The 13,968-nt window shown below is 47.3% G+C and overlaps 1 protein-coding gene across 6 annotated transcripts in view; it reads left to right on the forward strand.

The window, feature by feature from the left end:
* arvcfb (ARVCF delta catenin family member b) overlaps window positions 1-13,968 on the forward strand; it is a 145,555-nt gene that overhangs the window by 49,027 nt on the left and 82,560 nt on the right. For 5 of the 6 annotated variants that reach the window (XM_058375047.1, XM_058375050.1, XM_058375049.1 and 2 more), the window contains exons 3-4: window positions 8,047-8,127; window positions 12,557-12,754. The exons of the other annotated variant lie outside the window; for it this stretch is intronic. In XM_058375047.1, the coding sequence (XP_058231030.1) occupies window positions 12,575-12,754 (180 nt within the window). In that variant the 5' untranslated portion in view covers window positions 8,047-8,127; window positions 12,557-12,574. The remainder of the gene's footprint in view (window positions 1-8,046; window positions 8,128-12,556; window positions 12,755-13,968) is intronic. 6 annotated transcript variants of the gene reach the window in all.

Consider the following 13,968-nt stretch of genomic DNA (forward strand, 5'->3'; position numbering starts at 1 on the left):
CTGAGATCAGAGTGAGAGACAGAGCAGACCGTCAGAAACTGTTGAGTTCTAACACTTAATGTTTGGTGAATTCTTTAATCTGAGATCATTATAAATCCAGGTTTTGAGTAAATGCCTTTTTTATTTATTTTTTCCCGAACCCAGGTGTGTTTCTGTGGACGTGAGGATGTTCTGTAGGCTGCTCTGGCCGTGTGCAGTCTGCGTGTGGACACATTGGCACACACGCCTCAGATATTCATGTCCTGCTTGATGTCTTCCTGCTGTGATTCCTTATTAAACTCTGGCTGTCGCTCGCATCTGACTTTCTGTTTCATCGTCCGGCTTTCTGTTCTGCTCTAAAACACAGACACTCCAGACTCGGCCCGGGCTTCTTTCTGCCGAGAACTCTCATTACTGAAGCTCCAAGGTCACTTGGGGTCATGCGGTGATAAAACAGGACACACACACACACATTCATACACACCACCGCCTTCTCCGAAATTTTCGGTCTCATTTTCTTGTTGTTGGAGTTGAGGAAGAGAGCTTGAGGAAGTGAAAGGTCATTCTGAAGTGGAAGCGCTTGGTGGTGGCAGTGTGAACCGTCCACTCGCTTATTTTAGACCTGTAGTATTTGCGGCGAGGCCGGAGGTGTCTCTGATGTGTCTCTGACGTGTTTCAGGAGCAAGGCTTTGAGGAGCTGACATGCTGACTGCTGATAGCTGAACTTTAGGAACCTGAGTGTCACTGGGATAAAGGACAGAGCTGGAACGATCATGAGGTTGAGGGAAATGCGACAGTGTGAGTAGTGCAATGAAAAATAAATAACACGCTGCATCACATATACACTCAGCTGCAGAAGCACCTGTTCAGGGGGTGGAGTCAGACCTGATAGAACTCTTTCCAGTGGGTGGAGTCAGACCAGTAGTCCAGGGGGTGGAGTCAGACCTGATAGAACTCTTTCCAGAGGGGCGAAGTCAAACCATTAGTCCAGTGGATGGAGTCGAACCAGTAGTCCAAGGAGTGGAGTCAGACCTGATACAGCTCCTCGCAGTGGGTGGAGTCAGACCTGATAGAATTCTTTCCAGAGGGCAAAGTCAAACCATTAGTCCAGTGGATGGAGTCGAACCAGTAGTCCAAGGAGTGGAGTCAGACCTTATAGAACTCTTTCCAGTGGGTGGAGTCAAACCAGTAGTCCAGTGGGTGGTGTCAGACCTGATAGAACTCTTTCCAGTGGGTGGAGTCAGTCCTGATAGAACTCTTTCCAGTGGGTGGAGTCAAACCAGTAGTCCAGTGGGTGGAGTCAGACCTGATAGAACTCTTTCCAGTGGGTGGAGTCAGTCCTGATAGAACTCTTTCCAGTGGGTGTAGTCAAACCAGTAGTCCAGTGGGTGGAGTCAGACCAGTAGTCCAGTGGGTGGAGTCAGACCTGATAGAACCCTTTCCAGTGTGTGGAGTCAGACCAGTAGTCCAGTGGGTGGAGTCAGACCTGATAGAACTCTTTCCAGTGTGTGGAGTCAGTCCTGATAGAACTCTTTCCAGTGGATGGAGTCAAACCAGTAGTCCAGTGGGTGGTGTCAGACCTGATAGAACTCTTTCCAGTGTGTGGAGTCAGTCCTGATAGAACTCTTTCCAGTGGATGGAGTCAAACCAGTAGTCCAGTGGGTGGAGTCAGACCTGATAGAACTCTCTCCAGTGGATGGAGTCAGACCAGTAGTCCAAGGGGTGGAGTCAGACCTGATACAGCTCCTTCCAGTGTGTGGAGTCAAACAATTAGTCCAGTGGGTGGAGTCAGGCCTGATACAGCTCCTTCCAGTGTGTGGAGTCAAACAATTAGTCCAGTGGGTGGAGTCAGGCCTGATATAGCTCCTTCCAGTGGATGGAGTCAAACCATTAGTCCAGTGGGTGGAGTCAGGCCTGATATAGCTCCTTCCAGTGGATGGAGTCAAACAATTAGTCCAGTGGGTGGAGTCAGGCCTGATATAGCTCCTTCCAGTGGATGGAGTCAAACCATTAGTCCAGTGGGTGGAGTCAGGCCTGATATAGCTCTTTCCAGTGGGTGGAGTTAAAGCATTAGTCCAGTGACTGGAGTCAGAACTGATATAGCTCCTCCCAATGGGTGGAGTCAAACCAGTAGTCCAGTGGGTGGAGACGAGTGAGAGTGAATGAGTGTTTGTTGTGTCCATGTTATTGTGATGGATTCAGGATGTAGGAGTCGTAGCAGGTCCAGCTCCACCTCCTGGACTTCCTTTGTAGTTTGAAATGTACTGAATTCTCCTGAATGGGTTTAATGATTAAAGGAACGATTTCCAGATCTCTGAGTGACTGTTTAAACACAGTTTCAGACACATGTCTGTTGAACAGAAAGACCAGCGTGATGGATCTCTGCTCCAGGGTCTGGAGGTGTTCAGCAGAGTCAGGAGAGACAGGGTGTAGTGTAAAGTGTGACTTTAATAAAGGATGAGTGAAGCTGTGCGTCTGTAAAACACGTCTGTAACTTCAGCTAAATGTTCCTGGATAAAATATTTCACTGGTTTGATGCACGAGGTGTCATATAAGAGAAGATGCCCATATGAGGAGATGCTCAGACGCTCGTGTTTGGGTTCAGGTCCTTTCTGAAGCGCCGGAGGTGATGTTCTGGGAGAGTCGCGGGCTGTTATGAGCTCTGCACAGTGTCGCACTTCAGCCTGGGCTTTTTGAAGGATTTGTGAAAGTTAGCGCACGCTAATGAGGGATCGTTAGCGTCATTAGGGACGAGCTGTCTTCAGCAGAGTCTGCCAATCGTGCGCAAAGGAGAATCATCTACCCTCACACACACACACACACACCCACACACACAGTAAGTGTGTGGATTAGCATGCGTCTACTTGCCATCGTTATTCATTTAATATTGACCTCGCCACCCTGACTGTGCACTCATCCACCCTCCCACCTCTCTCTCTCTCTCTCTCTCTCTCTCTCTCTCTCTCTCTCTCTCTCTCTCTGTGAGATAAATGCCTCTCCATTACCACTGAGAGCAATCCATCAAGCTGCAGCCCTGACAGCATTTCCTACAATTGCTCCATTACCCTTATTATTGAGCATAAATCTGTGTGGCTCCTCGTCCCCGAGCCTCACTCTTTTATTTATTTAGCAGATTACAGAGCGCTCGGAGAGGTGGAGCTGCTGGGGAATGTCAGGGTCTAGAGTGTGCAGAGATGAGATCCATCACACCAGGGTGTGCTATGATGCGCGCGCACACACACACACACACACACACACACACACTCCATCACAATCTCCATCACACCCTGATGATGATTCCTTACCCTTTTCACATTGAAAAATTAATTTAATAATAATAATAATTATTATTATTATTATTATTATTAGAGATTCAGAGATGAGATCATTAGATTCAGGTAAAATATGAGCAGCAATAATAAATAGATAATAATAATAAATTATTATATGATTATAAATAGATAATAAATACATAAATATTATATTTATAAAAAAATAAATAAATCCAAAAATGGAAAATGTCAAATAATTTGCAACAAAAATGAGACCGTAAATCAAAATAATGAAAGTAAAATTAGAGTGAGAGTAAATAAAAAAATAATTTAAAAGAAAAAAAAATAATGAAGGAAAGAAATGTAAACTATTTTATAGAAAGATAACGAGAACAAATTAAAAAAGTAAATTAGTGAATAAAAATGTAGCTTTTTAAAAGTAAAGAAAGAATGAGAATAAATAAAGACTATAGATATATATATTTACAGAAGAAAAAGTATGAATCAGGTTTAAATAAAAATGTAAAATAGAGTTTAATGACGTAAATCAGATGGAAGAAATGAGGAGGGAAAAATAAATGCATGAAACAATCAAAGTAAGGAAACTGAAAGCGTTTGTAAATAATAATAATAATGTAAATAATAATAAAAATAATAATAAAGAGGAAATAAAAGCAGAAGGAATATGAAAGTTTAAGGAATAAGAAATATAAAATAGAGTTTAAATAAAAATAGAACAAGATGAGGAAATAAAACCAGAATAAATATTCAAGAGAAATATAATCATAAGATTATAACACAGTTTGTAGAAGTGTAGAGCTTTTAAAATGTTTAAAAGGAAATAATATACAGGTAATAAAGTTAATAAGTGGAAATAAAAACAAAATAGAAAGAAAATAAAAAGAGAAGAAATAAACGATAGCATAGAAAGTGTGTGTTTTACTGATAACATCCTGCACACACAAACAAACAGATTTAACCAGGACATGGTTGCATGCTCCTCTGTAATCTGTACTCAAAACCAGGAAGGGAGAGGGAGAAAGGGAGAGAGAGAGAGAGAGAGAGAGAGAAAGGGGGAGAGAGAGAGAGGGAGAAAGGGAGAGAGAGGGAGAGAGCGAGAGAGAGAGAGAGAGTGAGCAGCACTGTGAGAAACTCTCCTACATGGAGGAGAACTCCATCACTGTGTGTGTGTGTGTGTGTTTATCCAAACACACAGAGTAATACAGACACACACTTTCCCCCCCGCTGTCACTCGTCACATTGAACTTCCAGCCTCAAAGCAGCCGGTGTGGTGTGCTGACTCTGACATTAACAGGAGAGAATAAGTTCCTCGTCTTCCTCACGTCTGGAGCTGAGCCTCCAGCATTCAGAGATCAGATCAGACAGTCAGAGAGGAAACGAATGAGAACACTCAGACTCCTCAGCTCATGTTGAAACCACGGAACACAAAGTCTATTAAAGACTGAGGCAATAGAGGCAGCGGAGGCCCCGAGTCGCTGCAGCTCCTCACCTGCTCTGACTCAGACACCAGGAGAAACTCCTGCACGAGGAAGCTGCACTCTCTGTGTGGAGGAGTCGGAAGGTTCGAGAGCGCACCAGCTCTCTTTCATGTCTCTGTGAAGCCTGTGCTCTCTGAGGAACCTTGAAGAGTGTGTGTGTGTGTGTGTGTGTGTGTGTACATGTGACAGCTACTGTCTAAGAGCCAAGAGCTCGGGCTTCAAAGCCGAAGAGAGAGGAAGAAAAGCTGAGTTGTAAACAATGGCCTCTCTCTCTCTGTCTCTCTCTCTCTCTGTCTCTCTCTCTCTCTGTCTCTCTCTCTCTCTCTCTCTCTCTCTCTCTCTCTCTCTCTCAGTTCTGAGCTTATCAGCGTTTGGCTCTGTGTTTTTTCCTTTAAGCTCGCTCAGCCTCGTCTTGCACTTCTCCTTCTCCCGGCTTTACTTCCTCTTTAATGTTCTTTAAAAAGAAACAGCTTTGAATCCTAAATCGGGGCTGAGATTCTTAAGGGTGGGGGCGAGGTTGTGTGTGTGTGATAGAGAGAGAGAGAGTGTGTGTGTGTGTGTGTGTGTGTGTGTGTTTGGGAGCTTTGAGTTTACAGGCAATTTGACTAGCTTTATTCCTTTATCGGTTGTCTCTCGGGTGTTTGGAGTGCGAGTGTGTGTGTGTGTGTGTAAGTGTTTCTCTGCTGTGTGATGATCAAAGCCAGACTTTCGTAATGGACCACTTCATGTCTGTGCCCACGCTCTCACGCTAGCATTAGCGCTAGCTGCTACGTGATATTGTTTCTGTCACAGTTAAGTATAGCTGATGATGATGCGTCCCTGAAGCACTACTTCACTATTTAATACTGCACCAGAAGCTGATTTCCTGGACAAGATGTATTAGATTCGGTCTCTTACCCATGATGCATTTCGCAGTGGCGCAAGCCGATGCTGTGACTCTGGCAAGTGCCACAGGGTGCGATGATGAAGATGATGATGGTGATGATGATGATGTCACTGAAACACTGCACAGGTTGATAACATCTTTCAGAAATCACATTCATCAAGCAACGGCCATTTATTTTAAGACACTGACACTCCTTTACTGACAAGCTCCACCCACCCAAACACCAGCCCCGCCCCCAACCACCACCATCACCCTACACTGAGACCCTTCTCTCCTGTTCATAAGTTTAATTCAGTAAAATGTGCCCCTTTTGGAGGGTTCTTGAAAAAATAAAATCTGTTGACCTCTTAAGTGCTCCCGGCTTCTCGAAACAGAGCGTGTTAAATTATGGAAAATCTCCCAGAGTGCCTTTCAGTGCTAAGAGCCGTGACCTGCAGCGGGGCATGTTTAATCTCTCCTCACACAAAGCCTAGCGATGTACGTGTGATCAAGCTGCCCATGGGTTTGGATTGTGTGTGTGTGTGTGTTCAGGTGGGTGGGAGTGGCAGCTGTACAGGGCTTTGAGCAGCTCTGCTGTGTTCCACTGATCCGAGGTCAGTTTTCTCTCAGGTTCATCAGCAGTGATGCTGTAACACTGTCCTCAGGTCAGTGTGATGAGTGAGACAGGAGGAGGCTCAGGTGGACAGAGGGCTGGGGATTGATTTAGCCTCCGTCAGAGAGGAGATAGAGGGGGTAATCAGCGCCAACAGGGGAGCGGCCGGGGTAATGAAACGGGACCGCTCTCTAATTGGTTTGCGTTTCCTTGTCTCGATGCTCCTCCCCTCCCCCACTCTGGCCACCTCTCAGGCCCAGTCTGGTTTGTAGCTGACCTCCTGCGCTAACCTTCTGCTTTGTGACTTTAATGATCTCCCTTTTTTTTTCCCTCCAGGACGTCGCATCGATTTTGCCCAGCGCGCCGTTTTTCATCCGCGGCTTATTTTTGAGTCTGAGTTGAAGCGTAACGGAGAGATGCTGATTATCTCCTCCTCACGCTGCGTATGGATTCTGTTCAGCTCTCCGTACAAAATAGCCACACGTCAGTGTTTACGGTCCAGCCAGGGGTTCCCCCCAGATTTAATTCATACCTCACCTGCTGCGTCTCACGTCTCTTTTATCCCGTCTTTTAGACAGCGTGAGCAGAAGTAGCTCCAGATTGTCCTCCAGCAGGGGGAGCAGCGCTTTCGCAGAGCCTCTGTAGTCGACTGCGGTGTGTGATTTGTATACATGGTTATATACAAGCTGCTGGCTGAATGTAGGTTGGATCTAAACTAGTAGAAAGTCTGATCTAGCTGTCCGCGGAGTTTGCTGGCCATGCCGGCCCGCTGGCCTGGATTTCATCAGTCACCACTCGCGTGTGCTGCTCTATTTAAAGCCTTGTCCAGACTCCAGAAATAAAGATAAGTGTAGTGGGTGTGTGTGAGACGTCCGGTTCGTCCCGCTGCTCTGCGTGTGTGTGTGACATTAACATTCTGTGAGCTCTCACAGTTTACATGGTGACCTTAACAAACCCAAAGCGATGCTAAACACAGTGAAGAAACGCGCGATGGCAGAAACATGAGTTCGGCTCCTTATTAACGTCATTTTACCAAATATAAAAATAATAAAGATTAATGAGTTGGTTATTGGAGTAACGTTGGAAGCGTGCGCGGTAAATGACTTGATTAGCGCTCCGCATGATTACTGAACACGTTTGTGTGTGAACAAATGCTGTTTCTCTTCAAAAAAAATAATATAATAGCAACAACATTTCTTGCATGAGATTACATTCTGATTTGTTTTTTATTTTCATGTCTTTCCCTGTGCGCGTGTTCCTTATACACCTCTCACACGTTTCAGCCGCACGCGTGTGTGTGCGTGCGTGTGTGTGTGAGTGTGTTGGGAATTTATCTCGGCGTAATAGAGAAATCTGTTCTTCTCCTCCCTTTGGGGATGAGTAAACAGTAGCGGGGGGCGTGGGGTGGGGTTAGTCCTGGGTGCGGGAGACTCTGTGGACGCCGCTCTCGCACGCTGTGAGACTCGTGTCCTGAGCCGCGATCCAAATAAATAAATGATCAAAGCCTGAAGACTGTGTGCTGCTTCAAAGGGAATACATCCATGATGAGAATAGTGTGTGTGTGTGTGTGTTTGTGTGGAGCGCAGGGTTCTAATCCATTAGACTCCTCCACCCGTACACCTCATTCGGACCCTGACCTCCGTCTCTCTCTCTCTCTCTCTCTCTCTCTCTCTCCACTTCCCTGAACAGCTTTATGAAAGATCTGGCCCTTTAGTAAGCTCTTGATATTTTCTGGTATCTCTTCCTCTGACTCGAAGCGCACGGAGCTGACCGGTGTCTCTCTAACGTTTCTTCTGTCTCTCACTTTGTCTCCTCTAGCCAGTGGGACGTCTCTCCTCCGTGTCAGTGTGTAGTGGAGGATGTCCTGTCTCTAACTCGTCCTGCTCCACTAACCTGTAGGTGTGTATGACGCCGCTCTGCTCTGCTCACTGCGTGTGTCAGGTCCATCGTCTTCTCACTGTAGAGTGTGTGCGTGTGTGTGTGTGTGTGTGTTCAGAGTGCACTGATCCTGTACGTTGTGTGTGTGTGTTCAGAGTGCACTGATCCTGTACGTTGTGTGTGCGTGTGTGTGTGTGTTCAGAGTGCACTGATCCTGTACTGTGTGTGTGTGTGTGTTCAGAGTGCACTGATCCTGTACGTTGTGTGTGTGTGTTCAGAGTGCACTGATCCTGTACGGTGTGTGTGTGTGTTCAGAGTGATCCTGTACTGTGTGTGTGTGTGTTCAGAGTGCACTGATCCTGTACGGTGTGTGTGTGTGTTCAGAGTGATCCTGTACTGTGTGTGTGTGTGTTCAGAGTGCACTGATCCTGTACGGTGTGTGTGTGTGTTCAGAGTGATCCTGTACGGTGTGAGTGTGTGTGTGTGTTCAGAGTGCACTGATCCTGTACGGTGTGTGTGTGTGTGTGTGTTCAGAGTGATCCTGTACTGTGTGTGTGTGTGTTCAGAGTGCACTGATCCTGTACGGTGTGAGTGTGTGTGTGTGTGTGTGTTCAGAGTGATCCTGTACTGTGTGTGTGTGTGTTCAGAGTGCACTGATCCTGTACGGTGTGTGTGTGTGTGTGTGTGTGTGTGTGTTCAGAGTGATCCTGTACTGTGTGTGTGTGTGTTCAGAGTGCACTGATCCTGTACGGTGTGAGTGTGTGTGTGTGTTCAGAGTGATCCTGTACTGTGTGTGTGTGTGTTCAGAGTGCACTGATCCTGTACGGTGTGTGTGTGTGTGTGTGTTCAGAGTGATCCTGTACTGTGTGTGTGTGTGTTCAGAGTGCACTGATCCTGTACGGTGTGTGTGTGTGTGTTCAGAGTGATCCTGTACTGTGTGTGTGTGTGTGTGTGTTCAGAGTGATCCTGTACTGTGTGTGTGTGTGTGTGTTCAGAGTGCACTGATCCTGTACGGTGTGAGTGTGTGTGTTCAGAGTGATCCTGTACTGTGTGTGTGTGTGTTCAGAGTGCACTGATCCTGTACGGTGTGAGTGTGTGTGTGTGTTCAGAGTGATCCTGTACTGTGTGTGTGTGTGTTCAGAGTGCACTGATCCTGTACTGTGTGTGTGTGAGTGTGTGTGTTCAGAGTGATCCTGTACTGTGTGTGTGTGTGTTCAGAGTGCACTGATCCTGTACGGTGTGAGTGTGTGTGTGTGTTCAGAGTGATCCTGTACTGTGTGTGTGTGTGTTCAGAGTGCACTGATCCTGTACGGTGTGAGTGTGTGTGTGTGTGTGTTCAGAGTGATCCTGTACTGTGTGTGTGTGTGTGTTCAGAGTGATCCTGTACTGTGTGTGTGTGTGTTCAGAGTGCACTGATCCTGTACGGTGTGAGTGTGTGTGTGTGTGTGTGTTCAGAGTGATCCTGTACTGTGTGTGTGTGTGTTCAGAGTGCACTGATCCTGTACGGTGTGAGTGTGTGTGTGTGTTCAGAGTGCACTGATCCTGTACGGTGTGAGTGTGTGTTCAGAGTGATCCTGTACTGTGTGTGTGTGTGTTCAGAGTGCACTGATCCTGTACGGTGTGAGTGTGTGTGTGTGTGTTCAGAGTGCACTGATCCTGTACGGTGTGTGTGTGTGTTCAGAGTGATCCTGTACTGTGTGTGTGTGTGTTCAGAGTGCACTGATCCTGTACTGTGTGTGTGTGTGTTCAGAGTGCACTGATCCTGTACGGTGTGTGTGTGTTCAGAGTGATCCCGTACTGTGTGTGTGTGTGTTCAGAGTGCACTGATCCTGTACGGTGTGAGTGTGTGTGTGTGTTCAGAGTGATCCTGTACTGTGTGTGTGTGTGTGTGTTCAGAGTGCACTGATCCTGTACGGTGTGAGTGTGTGTGTTCAGAGTGATCCTGTACTCTGTGTGTGTGTGTTCAGAGTGATCCTGTACTCTGTGTGTGTGTGTTCAGAGTGATCCTGTACTCTGTGTGTGTGTGTTCAGAGTGATCCTGTACTCTGTGTGTGTGTGTTCAGAGTGCACTGATCCTGTACTGTGTGTGTGTGTGTGTATGTTCAGAGTGATCCTGTACTCTGTGTGTGTGTGTTCAGAGTGCACGGATCCTGTACGGTGTGTGTGTGTGTGTTCAGAGTGATCCTGTACTGTGTGTGTGTGAGTGTGTGTGTTCAGAGTGATCCTGTACTGTGTGTGTGTGTGTGTTCAGAGTGCACGGATCCTGTACGGTGTGAGTGTGTGTGTGTGTTCAGAGTGATCCTGTACTGTGTGTGTGTGTGTGTTCAGAGTGATCCCGTACTGTGTGTGTGTGTTCAGAGTGATCCTGTACTGTGTGTGTGTGTGTGTGTTCAGAGTGATCCTGTACTGTGTGTGTGTGTGTTCAGAGTGCACTGATCCTGTACGGTGTGAGTGTGTGTGTTCAGAGTGATCCTGTACTGTGTGTGTGAGTGTGTGTGTGTGTTCAGAGTGATCCTGTACTATGTGTGTGTGTGTGTGTGTGTGTTCAGAGTGATCCTGTACTGTGTGTGTGAGTGTGTGTGTGTGTTCAGAGTGATCCTGTACTGTGTGTGTGTGTGTGTGTTCAGAGTGCACTGATCCTGTACGGTGTGTGTGTGTGTGTGTGTGTGTTCAGAGTGATCCTGTACTGTGTGTGTGTTCAGAGTGATCCTGTACTGTGTGTGTGTGTTCAGAGTGCACTGATCCTCAGAGTGTGATCCTGTGTGAGTGTGTGTGTGTGTTCAGAGTGCACTGATCCTGTACTGTGTGTGTGTGTTCAGAGTGCACTGATCCTGTACTGTGTGTGTGTGTTCAGAGTGATCCCGTACTGTGTGTGTGTGTGTTCAGAGTGATCCTGTACTGTGTGTGTGTGTGTTCAGAGTGATCCTGTACTGTGTGTGTGTGTGTGTGTGTTCAGAGTGCACTGATCCTGTACGGTGTGAGTGTGTGTGTTCAGAGTGATCCTGTACTGTGTGTGTGTGTTCAGAGTGATCCTGTACTCTGTGTGTGTGTGTTCAGAGTGATCCTGTACTGTGTGTGTGTGTGTGTTCAGAGTGCACTGATCCTGTACGGTGTGTGTGTGTGTGTGTGTTCAGAGTGATCCTGTACTGTGTGTGTGAGTGTGTGTGTGTGTTCAGAGTGATCCTGTACTGTGTGTGTGTGTGTGTTCAGAGTGCACTGATCCTGTACGGTGTGTGTGTGTGTGTGTGTGTGTGTGTTCAGAGTGATCCTGTACTGTGTGTGTGTGTTCAGAGTGATCCTGTACTGTGTGTGTGTGTGTGTGTGTGTGTTCAGAGTGCACTGATCCTGTACTGTGTGTGTGTGTGTGTGTGTGTGTTCAGAGTGATCCTGTACTGTGTGTGTGTGTTCAGAGTGATCCTGTACTGTGTGTGTGTGTGTGTGTGTTCAGAGTGCACTGATCCTGTACGGTGTGAGTGTGTGTGTTCAGAGTGATCCTGTACTGTGTGTGTGTGTGTGTGTTCAGAGTGCACTGATCCTGTACTGTGTGTGTGTGTGTTCAGAGTGATCCTGTACGGTGTGAGTGTGTGTGTTCAGAGTGATCCTGTACTGTGTGTGTGTGTTCAGAGTGATCCTGTACTGTGTGTGTGTGTGTGTTCAGAGTGATCCTGTACTGTGTGTGTGTGTGTGTGTGTTCAGAGTGATCCTGTACTGTGTGTGTGTGTGTGTGTGTTCAGAGTGATCCTGTACTGTGTGTGTGTGTGTTCAGAGTGATCCTGTACTGTGTGTGTGTGTGTGTGTGTGTTCAGAGTGATCCTGTACTGTGTGTGTGAGTGTATGTGTGTTCAGAGTGATCCTGTACTGTGTGTGTGAGTGTGTGTGTGTTCAGAGTGATCCTGTACTGTGTGTGTGTGTGTGTTCAGAGTGATCCTGTACTGTGTGTGTGAGTGTATGTGTGTTCAGAGTGATCCTGTACTGTGTGTGTGTGTGTTCAGAGTGATCCTGTACTGTGTGTGTGTGTTCAGAGTGATCCTGTACTGTGTGTGTGAGTGTGTGTGTGTGTTCAGAGTGATCCTGTACTGTGTGTGTGAGTGTGTGTGTGTGTTCAGAGTGATCCTGTACGGGGGGTGTGTGTGTGTGTGTGTGTGTGTGTTCAGAGTGATCCTGTACGGGGTGTGTGTGTGTGTGTGTGTGTGTGTGTTCAGAGTGATCCTGTACGGGGTGTGTGTGTGTGTGTGTGTGTGTGTGTTCAGAGTGATCCTGTACGGGGTGTGTGTGTGTGTGTGTGTTGTCCTCATCACACACTCAGCAGTTGTTTGTGTGTGTGTGTGTCTCTGTCCCAGCGCATGCACACAGCATGACCTCTTGGTGTATTTCTGGGTCCTTGTGTTTAAACCCGGTTCTCTTCACCCACTGTAACTGACCCGCTGTAACTGACCTGCTCTGTGACCAGCATAACGTCCGAGCGGACATGGAGGAGTACGAGGCGCGTTCGGCCGCCAGCATCCTGGCCTCGGTGAAAGAGCAGGAGGCCAGGTTCGAGCAGCTGACTCGGGCGCTCGAGGAAGAGCGACGTCACGTCTCACTGCAGCTGGAACGTGCCAACATGCCCCGCAACGACCACCTCCCCTGGCAACAGGTCGTCATGCAGGTAACCCGGGTGATCGCGAGAGGAATGCAAGCCCCGCCCATAACGCTACCTCATCTCTTAGTCTCATCCTCAATCCACTGCCTCTACCAATCCACTGCCTTTATCAGTCTACTGCCTCTACCTGTTCTCACATCCTCAAACCACTGCCTCTACCTGTTCTCACATCCTCAAACCACTGCCTCTACCTGTTCTCACATCCTCAAACCACTGCCTCTACCTGTTCTCACATCCTCAAACCACTGCCTCTACCTGTTCTCACATCTTCACACCACTGCCTCTACCTGTTCTCACATCTTCACACCACTGCCTCTACCTGTTCTCACATCCTCAAACCACTGCCTCTACCTGTTCTCACATCCTCAAACCACTGCCTCTACCTGTTCTCACATCCTCAAACCACTGCCTCTACCTGTTCTCACATCCTCAAACCACTGCCTCTACCTGTTCTCACATCCTCAAACCACTGCCTCTACCTGTTCTCACATCCTCAAACCACTGCCTCTACCTGTTCTCACATCCTCAAACCACTGCCTCTACCTGTTCTCACATCCTCAAACCACTGCCTCTACCTGTTCTCACATCCTCAAACCACTGCCTCTACCTGTTCTCACATCCTCAAACCACTGCCTCTACCTGTTCTCACATCCTCAAACCACTGCCTCTACCTGTTCTCACATCCTCAAACCACTGCCTCTATCCCTCTACTGCCTCTACCTGTTCTCACATCCTCAAACCACTGCCTCTACTAATCCACTGCCTCTACCAGTCTACTGCTGTTCTCACATCCACCAATCCACTGCCTCTACTAATCCACTGCCTCTACCAGTCTACTGCTGTTCTCACATCCACCAATCCACTGCCTCTATCAATCCTCATATCCACTAATCCACTGCCTCTACCTGTTCTTACATCCAGCAATCCACTGCCTTTACCAATCCACTGCCTCTACATCTTCTCACATCCAGCAATCCACTGCCTCTATCAGTCTGTTGACTCAATTAGTCCTCTACCTGCACTAATCCTCATATCTACCAGTCCACTGCCTCTACTACTCTACTGCCTCTGCCACTCCTTACATCCATTAATCCACTGCCTCTACCAATCTTTTGACTCCCATCAGTCCTCTGCCTCCATCAGTCCACTGCCTCCACTAACCCTCACCTCCACCCCATTCATATCTTCAAATCATTTTATCCTTTTATATTTATATCTCT

This window comes from Hemibagrus wyckioides, linkage group LG22 (genome assembly GCF_019097595.1).
Source record: "Hemibagrus wyckioides isolate EC202008001 linkage group LG22, SWU_Hwy_1.0, whole genome shotgun sequence".
Classification (NCBI taxonomy): domain Eukaryota; kingdom Metazoa; phylum Chordata; class Actinopteri; order Siluriformes; family Bagridae; genus Hemibagrus; species Hemibagrus wyckioides.